The 14,218-nt window shown below is 43.6% G+C and overlaps 1 protein-coding gene across 1 annotated transcript in view; it reads right to left on the bottom strand.

Annotated features, from left to right (window-relative positions):
- Positions 1–7,261: 7,261 nt before the first annotated feature.
- Positions 7,262–14,218, bottom strand: part of Slc10a7 (solute carrier family 10 member 7) — a 286,449-nt gene continuing 279,492 nt past the window's right edge. Inside the window, exon 11 of the mRNA XM_057754300.1 lies at positions 7,262–7,629. Coding sequence (XP_057610283.1) covers positions 7,559–7,629 — 71 coding nt within the window. The 3' untranslated portion in view covers positions 7,262–7,558. The remainder of the gene's footprint in view (positions 7,630–14,218) is intronic.

The raw sequence follows: 14,218 nt of genomic DNA, 5'->3' as shown, positions 1-14,218 counted from the left end.
ATTGGATCTGGGGGCAGATGGGAAGCTAGGGAGGGAGAGAGGGGAGGCTTTTTGGAGAGGTGTATGTGACAATTGTCTCACTCAAACAGTAAAGAGAAATGTTTTGTAAGGTTTGATGGTGACACACTGGAAATACAACACTTTATCTGAAGCTTCAGTAATTTATCACTTCCTGACAGAGACTTGAAAAGGGACTAGTGTGTAAGTACAAATCACCAATTTGCTCTTTTACAAATGGCTGCTTTTCCGGAGAAAATGGACAGCTCTCCGCGTGGAGCACACATGTTCTCATTTGTTTTGTAGAGTGTGTGAGGCTGCCAGGTTACTGTGTCCCTTCATTCACTCCATCGACTGCCCCTGAACGCAGTTCCGTTGCTGTCTCCTGCAGTGTGTGGGTCCCCGGCTTTGCTCTCTTCTTCCCCGACCTCTCCTGCAGTGTGTGGGTCCCCGGCTTTGCTCTCTTCTTCCCCGACCTCTCCTGCAGTGTGTGGGTCCCCGGCTTTGCTCTCTTCTTCCCCGACCTCTCCTGCAGTGTGTGGGACCCCGGCTTTGCTCTCTTCTTCCCCGATCTCTCCTCCAGTGTGTAAGTCTTTATTTCCCCCTTGCCATTTCCAGCTTAATAGCTCTACTGTAGAGCAGTGTTTTCATCCACAGAACTACTTTTAATCAAGATTGACTCTGGGAAATGCCACCATTTTTATGGTAATAAAGGACCATATTATGCACCTGGACCAGTACACATTGTCCCCTGTGCATACCTTTATGTGATAGAATTCTGAAACAGATTGTAAATGCTAAAATTACTTTTTCTTAACTGTAGTTTCTTTGTAGTCCATGAATGATTTTCATTTGGATTGTAGCAAAGACAGTTGTTCTAGGGTGAACATTTTTCCGCTTGAGTAAATACATTTTCCTTGTCCCTGTGCCCCCAAACCCTAATTGCCACCATCTTCCTCTCGGGCTGTGACGAAACAGAATGTTTAGTGGGAAACAACTTGTGCTCAGTTTCTAGACTATCTGACTTCACATTTTGTTTTGGTCTGTGAGCTATTCCTTGGCTAATCTTCTTACTTCAAACATGTTTATCCCAAAACAGAGCTGTTGACAAGTACAAATACAGATGGTGGGCATGTGGTCTGATTTTCGTGTTCTCCCCTCAGCATTCAGAGACGGCTCCCAACTTGAGCTTCTTGTTGGAGGCAGTATGTAATGCAGTCTAGGAGCGCCTGATTATGTGACGGATAGTGACAGACACGCTCGTGTGCGGGATCTCCTTACAGTCTGGAAACAGCAGCTTTCGTGTGTGTGTGTGTGTGTGTGTGTGTGTGAGGCCTATCTCCCTGCAGGGTATAATCTACTTTGTTAGAAACAAGCTCCTGGGAAGAGAGTCTTTGAGAATCACAATGGCTCTTGGGTGACAGCATTCAGGCCAAGGGTCCAGTCTGCAGAATTCCTTCACTGCTGTACTGGCTTTTGTTTTGAGGGAAAATGGTACTCCAGAGTGTTGGCTTGCCCTTGTAGAACAATCTCAGCATGGTGTGGCCTTGAAGTTCTCATAGCCAATTTACAATAGTTATTAGGGTTGGTTTGTTTTTCCTCCTCGAAAACAAGTCATTGTGATAAGAAGGGGAAGTGTATTTCTCTCCTGGTCCTCAAGAGGGCCCTGCTCAGCATCATTCATAAATGGATTTGGTCATCTCAACTGTGTTCATACCTTACAATTTCATATAAACTTGGCACAGGAGAACTTTGAGATCTGATAATTTTCTTCTGTTGTTTCTTCATGAACCTATTGGTTTTACTTCCTGTTTTTACATATTCTTATCTATCTAGCAAAAGCCAGACTTTCTCATTTAACTAAATTGTCATGCTGCTTTGTTTCATCCAGTTTGAATACTATCATCTGCAGTATTGAAGGATTTTATTTTCTTGGCAGTAGTTTAAGGGCTATACAGCAGACAGAAGTATAAACATATGCTAGAACATTATAAAAGTCGGACAACATTTGAACAATGTAGATAGAGAAGTTTCCAAGGCCTACTTTACAAAAATAGTCAAGTCCATGTGGACTCCTTTATTGTAAGCCCTGCTAATGGAACAGATGCTAGCATGTTTGGAAAAATATAACTGGGTAAAGCAGAAATCAGTTTTTGAAAGCCTACGTAAAATAATTTTAGAGAAGCAAGTTTATTATCACAAACTGCATACCTTAGTCCAAATCATCACTCTGTTTATATCAGAAGCCCCATTGAAATTACAACAACAAAAAAGCTAAGAATTTGCTGTGTGTAACTGTTGAGTAAGTGACAGAACAGGACAGCTTCCCCTCCCAACTAGTGTATCCGAGACTCCAAATCCTAAAGGGTTTGAACAAGCTGTACTTCAGGAGCCACGGGGGAGAGTAGAAAGAATTCTTTCCCTAGCTCTTGTGTTTTTGCTTAGACTCGATACCACCCACTTCCACTTCTATTAGCCAAGTTTTATGGCCATGGTTTACATTTTTCCAGGAAAGACTAATCTTTTCATGTACTCAGAAACCAGAAATTCTGGCAAAGGTTGGTTATACCGCCATATAGGCAGAGACTGCTTGTTCATTTTCTGGCCACCCAGACCTGGAATAATCATGCAGAAACTGTATTAATTACAACACTGGTTGGCCAATTAGCTCATGCATATTTCTAGCTAGCTCTTACATCTTAAATTAACCCATTCCTTTTATATTTTACTACGAACCTTGTAGTTTACTGGTAAGGTTCTGGGCCATCTGTCTCCTTTGGTGGCTACATGGCATCTCTCTGACTCCGTCTACTCTCTGTCTACATCTCTGTGTGGATTTCCTTTCTGACTTTACTCTGTTAAGCCATTGGTCAAAAGCAGTTTCTTTATTAACCAATGGCAATAAAACATTCACAGCATACTGAGGGGAATCCCACATCACCACCATGCTTCTCCCTAGAAATGGAATGGATGCTGTGTATGCAGAGAGGGCTATGTAAAGAGATTGTCAAGTCTAAGGGTGTTATCTCAGTGTGCTGGGTGCTTAATTTTTATTCATGAGATGCTGGGTTTGAGCCCACACAACACACACAAGCATCTTGTGAAGATAAGGGCATGTGTAGGCCTTTCACACTCCAGAGTGTTAGCAAGTGGGTACCTGGTGGGAGACCGGTGTGGTTTGAGGAATTTGAATGGAATGTTTCCCATCCGGCATGTATATTTGAGTTTACATCTAGAGTTGAGGATGCACTGCTGAGATATTAGAAGAAACACCAAGGATGGCCACTACTGTTCTCAACAAGGATGGCATGCTCCTCAATGAGTGCTATAGTCCCATGCATGAAACATCCTCCACGGGCTTACATGTCTCAACACTTGGTCCCTAGCTCTTTGAAAAGGTTGTAGAAACTTGAGGAGGTAGAACCTGCCTGGGGGAAGGTCCCTGGGGGGAACCTTGAAGGTGATGGTAACAACCCAGTCTGCTTTGTTGGTGGCCATGTAATCAGCAGCCACAGGCTGGACCATGGCAGGTGAAGGCCAGCTCCTAGGCTCTCCCACCGCGAACCACATTCTTTCAGACTGAGTGCAGAGGAACCTTCTTCCAGATGTTTATTACAATGATTAGAAAAGCACACTACAATATTCTAGTGACAGGAGTTTCGAGAGGAAGTAGGTGTCATCTTGGCATGGTGCCCAGAATAAACTAAATGTAAAGTATAGTGGGGCACACACCAGAGCTCTATGCTCAGAAAGCTCAAAGTAGGAACCTCTGAGAAGTTTTATTCTGTACACAACCTGTAAAGAAAAACCTTTGGAAAGAATTCATTTTGTTTTTGTTCTCTCTCTCTCTCTCTCTCTCTCTCTCTCTCTCTCTCGTAGTAACTATACATGTTCAGTTTGGTTAATTTACACAAGAGCCCAAGAAATGCCTCTTATCCTACAAGTGAGGAGCTGCACACTGAGGAAGGAGTGCCCGCCCGTGTCGTCCCAGCTGGTAAGGAACAGGGCGGACGATCACAGCCCGCAGTCTGCTTTCCGGTACAGAAAGCCACCTGAATAAGAACGCCAACCCCAGTTTGTGCTGAGTCTTTTTGGAATCTAGACTACAGACAGGCACATTTGTGAATAAGATTAGGGTCATTTATTTCTTCAAAATCTTCCTCGGTGAGAAACAATCCACTTAGTGCAGAAAACTCCTGGCTGGTGGCACCCACGAGATGCCTTAATACACCAAACAACCTACTGTGACACGGAATTTGGGCACCAGTGGACAAATGAGGGGAGTAAGATGGCAGCCTTTATAGTTAGAGAAAGGAGAGGAAGTAAGCCAGTCACAAGCTTGAGGTTAAATACTTGACATAGGAATTGGGGTGGGGGAGGAAGCTGTCTGGTGGTGATGTTTCTGTTTCTAAGGTAGCAGTATGAGTTTCGTGTGTTGTGTTTAAGACAGTGTCTCTGTAGCCCTGTGTAGTAGGGGCTGCGGGCCTCTTCCCACAGCCCGGCTCCCGCATGGTTAGCTTTATACCCGAAATAACAACACACGCATTGTATTCTTTTAAACACTGCTTGACCCATTTCTGTTCATATGTGTAGCACCCAAGGTGCGCTTACCGGGAAGATTCTAGCCTATGTCCATCCTGGGTTGGAGTTTCATCACGTCTGCTCTGGAGAGGAGAGCATGGCATCTGTCTCTGAGAGGAGCTGCCTTGCATCTGAGCTCACTTCCTCTTCCTCCCAGCATTCTATTCTGTTTACTCCACCCACCTATGTTTTAACCTATGAGGGCCAAGCAGTTTCTTTATTACTTAACCAATGAAATCAACAGATTGATATGACACTCCCACATCAGCCCTGGCTGGCCTAGAACTCACTAGATCAAACTGACCTCGAACATCTCTGCTTCTTGTGTACTGGGATTAAAGGTGTGTGCCACTTTGCCTGGCTGACCGTATGGCTTTTAAACGAGTCATGACCACAGCACTGAACTAGAGAGTGTCTGAATGTGGTGTCATTGTCATCAGCCAGTCAACACCATCCTGACAGTTCCCTTGGGCCAGCACTGTGTCTGCACTGGTGCATCGTTACTCTCCAGAGTCAGCCTAACCATGTCATGACCGTGGTCTGTGTTAATCCTTAGAAGGCAGGAGACACCGTGGAGGGCCAGGGAGTATGACCAGAAAACAGAAAAGGTAGGCCGCAGAGTCAGCTGCAAGGGCTGCCTTCCTCTTCCTTGTAGCTTACTGTCTTCATCAGTGCCTTCCCATACTAGAGAACAGGCAAGGGCAGGACTGGGGATAACTGGAGGGAAGCAGGGACAGCTGCTGCTTTTCTAGGGGAAAGGTGGAGAATGAGAACACCTAAGGCTCTCTTCTGGCCTCCATGTGTATGCAGACATCCACACAGCCCTGTAACACTGTTTCTAATTGGTCATAGTAATAAAAACCCAGAGTCAGATACTAGCGGGTGAAAGCTGAAAGATGAGAGAAGCAGAGCAACCAGCCTCTGTCCTCACCTCTACGAAATCCTCAGACTGCATCCTAAGCCGACTCCTCCCATCTCATATTCCTCGCTCCATCCAGCCATACACTTCCCATCTCCACCTCCCTAGTGCTGGGATTAAAGTGTGTGCCACCACATGTGATTGACATCATGCTTGGTACTGCACTGATGCACCGGGACTAAGCAATTGTAAGATGGTTCCTACCCACTAGGGGCTTAGAGGTAGGTTTCCAGAAAATACTCCAGGCCTCGAGCTGATCAGCCGCAGTGAGGGCCGTGGTAGGCCAAGTGCCTCAGCAGGATCAATGTATACACAGCGATATGACATACTGGTCACGGATGGAGAGGGTCTCCAGAGTCCCTCAGCGGTGCCACTGAGTGCTTTTCAAACGTGTGCTGGGTAACAGTGTGTGGTCACATCTCTCCTGGTCCTTTATCTCATTGTAGTTTCTCCTGCTGCACTGGTCTCCATTGCCAGCCCTAGAGAGACAGGGCTGCTGTTCATCTTTATACCCCCAGCTCGTGACACTTAGTAAAGGCTGGCTGGAGAGTGAATACCCAGACCGTATTTCCGCCATTTATAACACTGACTGCCCCCAATGCCGCCGCCCCCCGTTTCAGATACTGTATTGACTGTGTAATTTCCCAAGCTTTCTAAATGCCGGTCATTTTGGACCCCCTTTAGCCTCCTTAACAAGCAGTTTCCATAGTTTATGGATTCTTCCTTTTACTTCTGTTTCCTCTATTAGCACAGTTGAGGGGTACTAGAGCATCATTTTATGTCTGCGTGATTGCAGCAAACTCCTGACCCTCCTTCCAGGTCCCTCTGCTGGTCTGCTCACCCCTCCCCATGTAGCCAAGCTTCTCTTGACCAACTTCTCTTGCTTTTGAGTTGTTCTGGCATCTTAGACCTTGATAATCTGTTTATCTTTCTTCTGACAATGGCTTCTAATCACTGCTACAGTGCCTAGTCCTTTCGACATCCTTATGAGAAAGCAAATTCTTGCTCTATTTTACAGATGGGAAAACTGGGACTCTTCAGTATGAACTTGCCCAAGTCATACAGCTAACAATTGCTCCTTAACTTCAGTGTGTGTGTGTGTGTGTGTGTGTGTGTGTGTGTGTGTGTGTGAGAGAGAGAGAGAGAGAGAGAGAGAGAGAGAGAGAGAGAGAGAGAGAGAGAGAGAGAGAAAACTGGTCTGGCCTCAGACTGTCCAGCATCCTGCCTCAGCCTCCTGAGAGTGCTCTGATGATAAGTACGTGCCCATACCTGGCCAGTTTCCTACCTCACTTCAAGCAGATTGTCCCCTAGAGAAGTTCTGTTGATTGTTTCTTTTATCATCAGTGTATGTCCATGATGCTTTACAGAATGTAACCATTCCCATGTGATGGTTGGCAGGGAGTGTTGCTTAGTGGTAGAGTGTCTGTCTAGTACACAGCAGGTCTGGGGTTAGGCCCTCAGCATACCAGTGGAAAGGAAGAAAGGAAGGGAGGGAAGGAGGGAGGGAGAAAGGAAAAGAAAAGCGTCTATGTCAGTGTAAACACTGTTTATCTGCATTGTTAACAAGAAGAGTGAAAGGATACGTGAAGAAACTAGCACCAAATTCTTCTAGTTTTTTTACTGATATTTATTGAGCTCTACATTTTTCTCTGCTCCCCTCCCCACTTCAACCCTCCCCCAAGATCCCCATGCTCCTGATTTACTCAGGAGATCTGTCTTTTACTATTTCCCATGTAGATTAGATCTGTGTAAGTCTCTCTTAGTGTCCTCATTGTTGTCTAAGTTCTCTGGAATTATGGTTTGTAGGCTGGTTTTCTTTGCTTTATGTTTAAAAACCACCTATGAATGAGTATATGTGATAATTGTCTTTCTGTGTCTGGGTTACCTCACTCAAAATGATGTTTTCTAGCTCCATCCATTTTCCTGCAAAATTCAAGCTGTTGTTATCTTTTTCTGCTGGGTAGTACTCCATTGTCTAAATGTACCACATCTTCCTTATCCATTCTTCGGTCGAGGGGCATTTAGGTTGTTTCCAGGTTCTGGCTATGACAAGCAAAGCCGCTATGAACATAGTTGAGCATATGTCCTTGTGGTCTTCTGGCTTTTGATGGTAGAAAGTGTAAGAAATTTGCCTAGGAAACAGGCAAAAATAAAGTTAAACTTGAAGAGAAATGCAGATATTTCTTTCTTAGTGACAATCTGAGCATTTCAGAAATCTGTAGGAAATTTATTTACTTCCATTTTAATCTATGAAAACAGTAAGATGTTCATTATAATAAAGGTGCCAGAGTCAGCAGTATCCATGTAAAAACACTGGTCAGTTTCGTTGGAAGTTCATGACCACAGAATGAAGAGAGAACGTCCTGATGGGTCCCTGCAGGTGTACTTTCCTCGGAGTGTGAAGAACAGGTCCAGAGCCAGCCTGGAACCCTGAGCTCAGCGGCGGCATCATGCTGTCTGAGGATACTCTCAAATCAGGAGTGACGCAGAAGGTGTCAGTGGTGGCGATTATGGACCAAACCCGAATCCATGTAAAGCTGTCTTAAGAGCAGCTGCTTCTTCTATTTTTTTTGTTTTGTTTTGTTTTGTTTTGTTTTTGTCTAAATAAAGCATTAAGCACATGTATAGTTCTCTGACTGGAAGAAATCTAAGAGATTATTCAATTCATACATTTTATTTTATATCCAAGGCAACCCAGATATGATTTGCCAAAGAACACAAAATGTCTGATTTATAGCCGCCGATGTCAGCACAAGACTTTCCTGTGTGGCATTAATAGAACTATACTCGTCAGGGCCGAGGAATGACAGTGTAATGGGTTTTGTCCACTAATATGTCAGGTCCAGCCAAACTGCTGATGTGAAATGATCTCCAATAGATTCCTGAAAGAAAAGCAATGCGTTCTTACTTCGTAGGAGCACACAGCTGGGTGTCCGTAGGGGACAGACTGGAGCCCGCTCAGTGCTTTCTCTTGTTTCAGACTCAGCTCTTGCTCCCTTGCTGTCTCTCACTGTCACACTCACCAGTTCCTCTGTGAACACAGGCATCCTGTCTCCCTCCCTAGATGTGTGTTCAGCACTTCCTGTGTGTTACTCCCTACAACACATGCTAACTTTGTATTGTATTCCACCTCCTTGACATGTCACAAGCATCTTGGTGTATGAATGTAGAATTATCTTTATCATCATTCTATAGATGAGGATGCAATGCTACTCAGAAGCCAAGTCTCCCTAAGGAACCCCATCTATCATAATTTAAAAGTCCTATGAACTTTGGGCAAGATGTGGGAGGACTAGGAATCAATACCTCACCTATAAAATGGAATAACAGCCTCAGTTTTTGCTTCCGTGTAGCCGGAGGTTTCTTTCCCACCTACCAGTTCACAAATAACCACTCTGAGGCTTAATATTAGTTACAAACTTTTTGGCCTTTTAGCTCAGGCTTATTATTAACTATATCTTACAACTTGAATTAACCAATTAGTTTATATTTTACCATGAGGCTCATGGCTTGTTACCTCACATCTTGCTTCTCTGGTAGCTAGCTGCTGGCATCTCTCTGACTCTACCTTCTTTCTCCCTGTATCTCTGTTTGGATTTCCTGCCTGGCTCTCTTCTGCCTGCCTATTGGCCAAATGAGCTTCTTTATTAACCAGTGGTCATAAAACATATTCACAGCATATAGAGACACCCTACATCATTTCCCCTTTTCTGTCTAATCAACAAAGAAGGATTTTAACTTTAACATTGTAAAATTACAGATAGCAAAATGGTTATCAAGCAAGAATTGCAGTTATAATATTTAGTCTATTTGCATTTGATGAAGTTAAAGAAAACACTCTATCATCTTTTCTATCTTTGTGAGTCTAAAGTTTCATATCTAATTTATTTTTTATCATAACTAAGGAAAACTATAATTATAACTATCTAGTCTTCAACTCCATCAGATACCCCAGAAGAAAATTCATTGCAAGCAACTTCCAAAATTCTAAAAATGACAGAGACATCTCGCTGCCTGGACAGTCACCCAGAGTTCTTCTGTAATGTCGGGGCATCCGTCTTGAGCCAACAGGCCCATAGTGTCCAGCAGACTTTTCAGTGAAACAGGAAATTTGAAAGACTATCTTGCCTATATTTTCAGTTTATTAGTCATTTTTCTCTGTGTCCTGCATAATGTCTGGAAATTTCTTCTGTGAAGCAGGAACCCTGAAGGATCATCCTGCCTTGTTTTGACCAACTTTAGTGGTCATTTCCCTGTGGGTCCTGCATGTCCAGTTTAAGTAGTATACTGTAAAGCAGTCCAGGCAAGCACAGTTTCTTGCTTAAGTGGCTAACCTTGCCACATTGAAGGCAAAGTCCATAATGAGTTTCTTTGATCCCCATCATTTCTTTGAAGTAATTGGTGCTGCCAGGAGCAGATGTTTCATGTAGAGAAAAATCTAAGTTATTAAAACATTTTAATTGCCGTATTCTTTAGATCTTTGAAGTATTTGAAGATTACCTAACTATCTGAAATATATCTCTGTATTACCTTGAAAATCTAATTAACATAACTAATAAGTTTGATAGATATGAGTGACTATTAGCCTGTATTTTTTTTATTATCTTGAGTATCTTTTAAGGTCTAAAATTTCATATTGCTTAATTAAACAAGCTGTATAGGTAATATCTTAAGCAAAAATAGAAACAGATGTTCAGTATAAGGACAATAACTTTAAATTTGTATCAATATATAAAAATTCTTTAAACATGAATAGAAGCATAATTATAGTGTAACAAAATTAACTTTAAATTTGTATCACTATACAAAATTCATGCCAATGAAAAGATCTGAGATTAATAGTCATTTTTTATCCTATATTCCTGTATTCCCCTAAATATAACAAACATCCATAACCTACAAAATAACCAAAAACCATCCATACCCCCAAAACTCTTGAGAATATGATCATTTTCTCCAAACTGCCTCTTGCTCTCTGTGGGCGAAGTATCTTTAGGGTCCCTGATAAAATTTTGAGATAATGACCAAATCCTAGGAGGAGCAGTGGTAACCAGCCAAGGTTCAGGAGGTCTCCCTTGATCAAAGCTGGTCCATCTTAACCTGGAACAAATCCACAGCTTCTTGCTCCCTGTGGAAACAAAGGCAGAACCCCTTCTCCAAAGCAATGCATCTGTTAAGTTCCATTTTACAAGTATAGTTTTGACTTCTGTTTTAAAGCTAAGGTGTTTGAAAATATTTAGGTTGTTACATTGTATCAGTCTCTCTTTCAGTCCCATGTTTCCCGCAGCTGTCTCTTGTTCATCAACCATCAAAACATTCACAGTCAACACAATGCTAAACAGGATCCAGACTCCCTGTGTTTTTTTCCATCTTTTCGTGGTATTTTCTTTTCTATTATTTTTACTGTCTCATTAAAGATTTTGTTTTATTTTTTAAAACTCTTTGTTTCTTTTTATAACTATCTATACTTTTTTCCGTTTTCCAAGCCTACATACATTTTTTAAATACACTGTGGCCCCTTCAGAGGTTTGTTTTTTTTTTTTTAATTTGGTATGACTCTGTCTTGTTTGCTTATCTGTAATCGTTTTTTGATCACTGTTTTAAACTGGTGAGTGGGTGTGGCTAGGACTAAGGCGGCCACTTTGGCTGTTGGTCCTGCCCTGCTCTGCTTTTCAGCATAGCAGAGGTAGCAATGAGCATCACAGTTACCCCTCCAATGCTGCCATCAGGTAGCATGCGGCTGGCCCACCAATCTTTTTGTCTATGAGCAAAAGCTAAATCCACCATACAGCACAAGACATTAGCCTCTCTGTACTGATGCCTGTGTGAGACTGCAGAAACCTGCCACGCTGCTTAACTCCTGGCGGCTGGCAGCTGGCTCCACCTTGCAGGTAGTTGTGGGAGATGAGACTCTGTGCTGCTAGCATGAGACTGTGAAACCAGGAAGCCCAGTGACTCTCCTAATGGCTAGCGAATCCCTATTTTAAAGATGTGAAGTCATCCAACGGGAAATAGTTCTGTGCGTTTGGACTTTTGTTCTTTGGCTTTTGCATGTTCTCTCCCGTATCGGGGTAGTCCAGGGTATTATTGGAAACTCGGTCTGTGAATCCCTGGGTTTGTTTCTGCAGTCTATCAGCCATCAAGTCGTATTTTGTTCGCTGGTCGTCACTTTGCCGCCATCCACCAGCGCTAACCCCTTGGCAGAGGCCAGATGCTGCCGAAGGACCTGCCCCAGGTGCTGCTTGCCAGTTGCTGACAAGCCTGGCTGTCATCATGTTAAAGTGCCCTCTTTCTATTTGTAGTTTACCATTGCAGGTTCCTATCCCCACAACCAAACAAAATACACCTGCCCTGAGCAATTGTAGCTGCCTCCAGGGATGTGATGGTGGTTGCATGTTTAGCACTTGTTGCAGCAAACAGGTTTTTTTATTTATTTATTTATTTATTTATTTATTTATTTATTTATTTTTGGTTTTTCGAGACAGGGTTTCTCTGTAGCTTTTGGTGCCTGTCCCGGAACTAGCTCTTGTAGACCAGGCTGGCCTTGAACTCCCAGAGATCCGCCTGCCTCTGCCTCCCTGGGATTAAAGGCGTGAGCCACCACCGCCCGGCAGCAAACAGGTTTTATGAACTCAGTATGCTGAATTAAGTTGGGTGCCCAGGAGGAGGGCAGGAAAGCTGCCATGAAACCAGAAGATAGCACATGCCTTCTTGAAGAACTCTGCACGCAGGTAGCACAGTGTTCCAGTCTTCCTCTGGATCTGCGAGGCTAGGAGTGCCACAAAGAGATGAGTGTCTCCTCTTCTTCCTCCCTTTCACTTCCTCTCCCTTCCCCTTTTCTCCTCCTTCTTTCCCTCTTCCTCCTCTTCTTTCTCTCTTTAATCCCCTATTTCTTGTATTATAAAATCTCATGTAATAAAAATAGTTATTTTTAGGTAGGCTGGCCTCAGCATTACTATGAAGTCAAAGATGACCTTGAACTTCTGATCCTCTTGCCTCCCTTTCCTAAATGCTAGGATTACAGGCCTGCACCACCAGGCTGGTTTATCCAGTGCTGGGGATGGAGCACAGGGCTTCCTGCATACCAGACAAGAAGTCTCCTAATTGAGCTCCACCCTAGCCCTTCACTGGCTGGTACTACTCTCCAGTCTAGGCAGAAGGCTCTTTGCAGCCTGGACTGGAGAGGAGAATGAGGAACAAGAGAGTGTCTCACTGGGAATCCACCTATTTCCAGCTCATCTGCACATGATTTTGTATTTCATTGCCTGTGAGCTTTGAAAAAAGAAACAAACAAGTGTAAAACAAACAATCCAAACCCCATAACTTGCTAAAAAGTGATTTAACTTAAAGTTTCTGTGATGTGGAACCTTCCCGTTATTTATCTTTATGAAATATTTCTGAACAAATACACTCATAATGACCTCGGTGGTGGTTTGAGCAATGTCCTCCACAGGCTCAGGTGTTTGAGCACTCAGAGCCCAGGTGGTGGCACTGTTTGATATTATGGAACATTTAGGAGCTGTGGCCTTACTGAGAAAGTATGTCACTGGAGTTGGACTTTGAGGCTGTATAACCTGGCCCAACTTCTTCCACTTCCTAACTGCCAGGCTGGTTTTAATCTCTGGTAGTCACACCTTCTTCTGCACCGCAATGGACTGTGTCCCTTTGCGAGTTACAAGCCAAAACAATGTTTTGTTTTTATTTGTTTGGTTTTTTTTTTTCCTATAGATCTCACTGTATAGCCGTGACTGGCCTAGAACTCACTATGTAAACTAGCATGCCATTGAACTCACAGAAAACCACCTGCTTCTGCCTCCTGAGTGCCAGGATTAAAGGCCTGCACCACCACTGCCCCCGAAGTTGATGGTTTTTGCATTTGGTAAGGCTAACCGATCTGGCCATAGATGTAGGCAACAGACTATCAGTAGAAGCCAACCCTCCTTGCCCTGGTTTGGCCCTCAAACTTTTCTGATTCGGCGCAGCTCCTCCTGCTTTTCCCACTAACAGCGAGCAAGGACTACGGGCTCAGAGAGTTGTCTAGAGCAAACCCACACACTTGACCTGTCTTTAAACTGGCGTATCTTATTCGACAAGTCAGGCAAATGTTACATCCCAGTTCCAAGTATAACCAGGTCTGCTTTAATATGGACAACATGAGAGTGACAAATCAGAAGACACATCAGACTTCCATCTGGGAATCCCACCCCTTTGGCTGTCTGCCTGACATGCTAATGTGTCAGGTGCCAGCCTGGGGAGCTAACAGGGTGACATGGTGCAGCCCATTTCCTTCCCTCTGCAGTCCTGCTTTTCCCATGTAGCCACACGAACACTACTGACTCCCAAGGAAAAGGACTGTGTGCATGGGTGTGCTAGCAGGTGTGAGTGAAACAAATTCTTTAATAAGATCTTAGGAGTTAAAAGTTAAAACTTGTTTAAACTGGGAAAGAGTAGTTGTGTCTCTGAAACATCTCTGCCCACACAGCCCAGGGACACTCTGGGGCTGTCTTTTCCCCACTGGGTGTGCTCAACATTGTGTCTTCACAGCCCCCAACAATTTGGGGCTGTCTCTTCCCCTGAATGTGCTCAACATTGTGTGTTCATGCCTTCCCTCTGGCAACCTTAACTAGGCTGCTCTGAAAGACCTACATGACTTTTGAGGTGGATTTCAAATGGCTCCTTGCTGAAACTTTTCTATTTTTCTTGGTAGGTAAGTTCCATAAA

Source organism: Chionomys nivalis, chromosome 21 (assembly GCF_950005125.1).
Source record: "Chionomys nivalis chromosome 21, mChiNiv1.1, whole genome shotgun sequence".
Taxonomy (NCBI): Eukaryota; Metazoa; Chordata; class Mammalia; order Rodentia; family Cricetidae; genus Chionomys; species Chionomys nivalis.
This window is presented reverse-complemented; position numbering and strand designations above follow the sequence as displayed.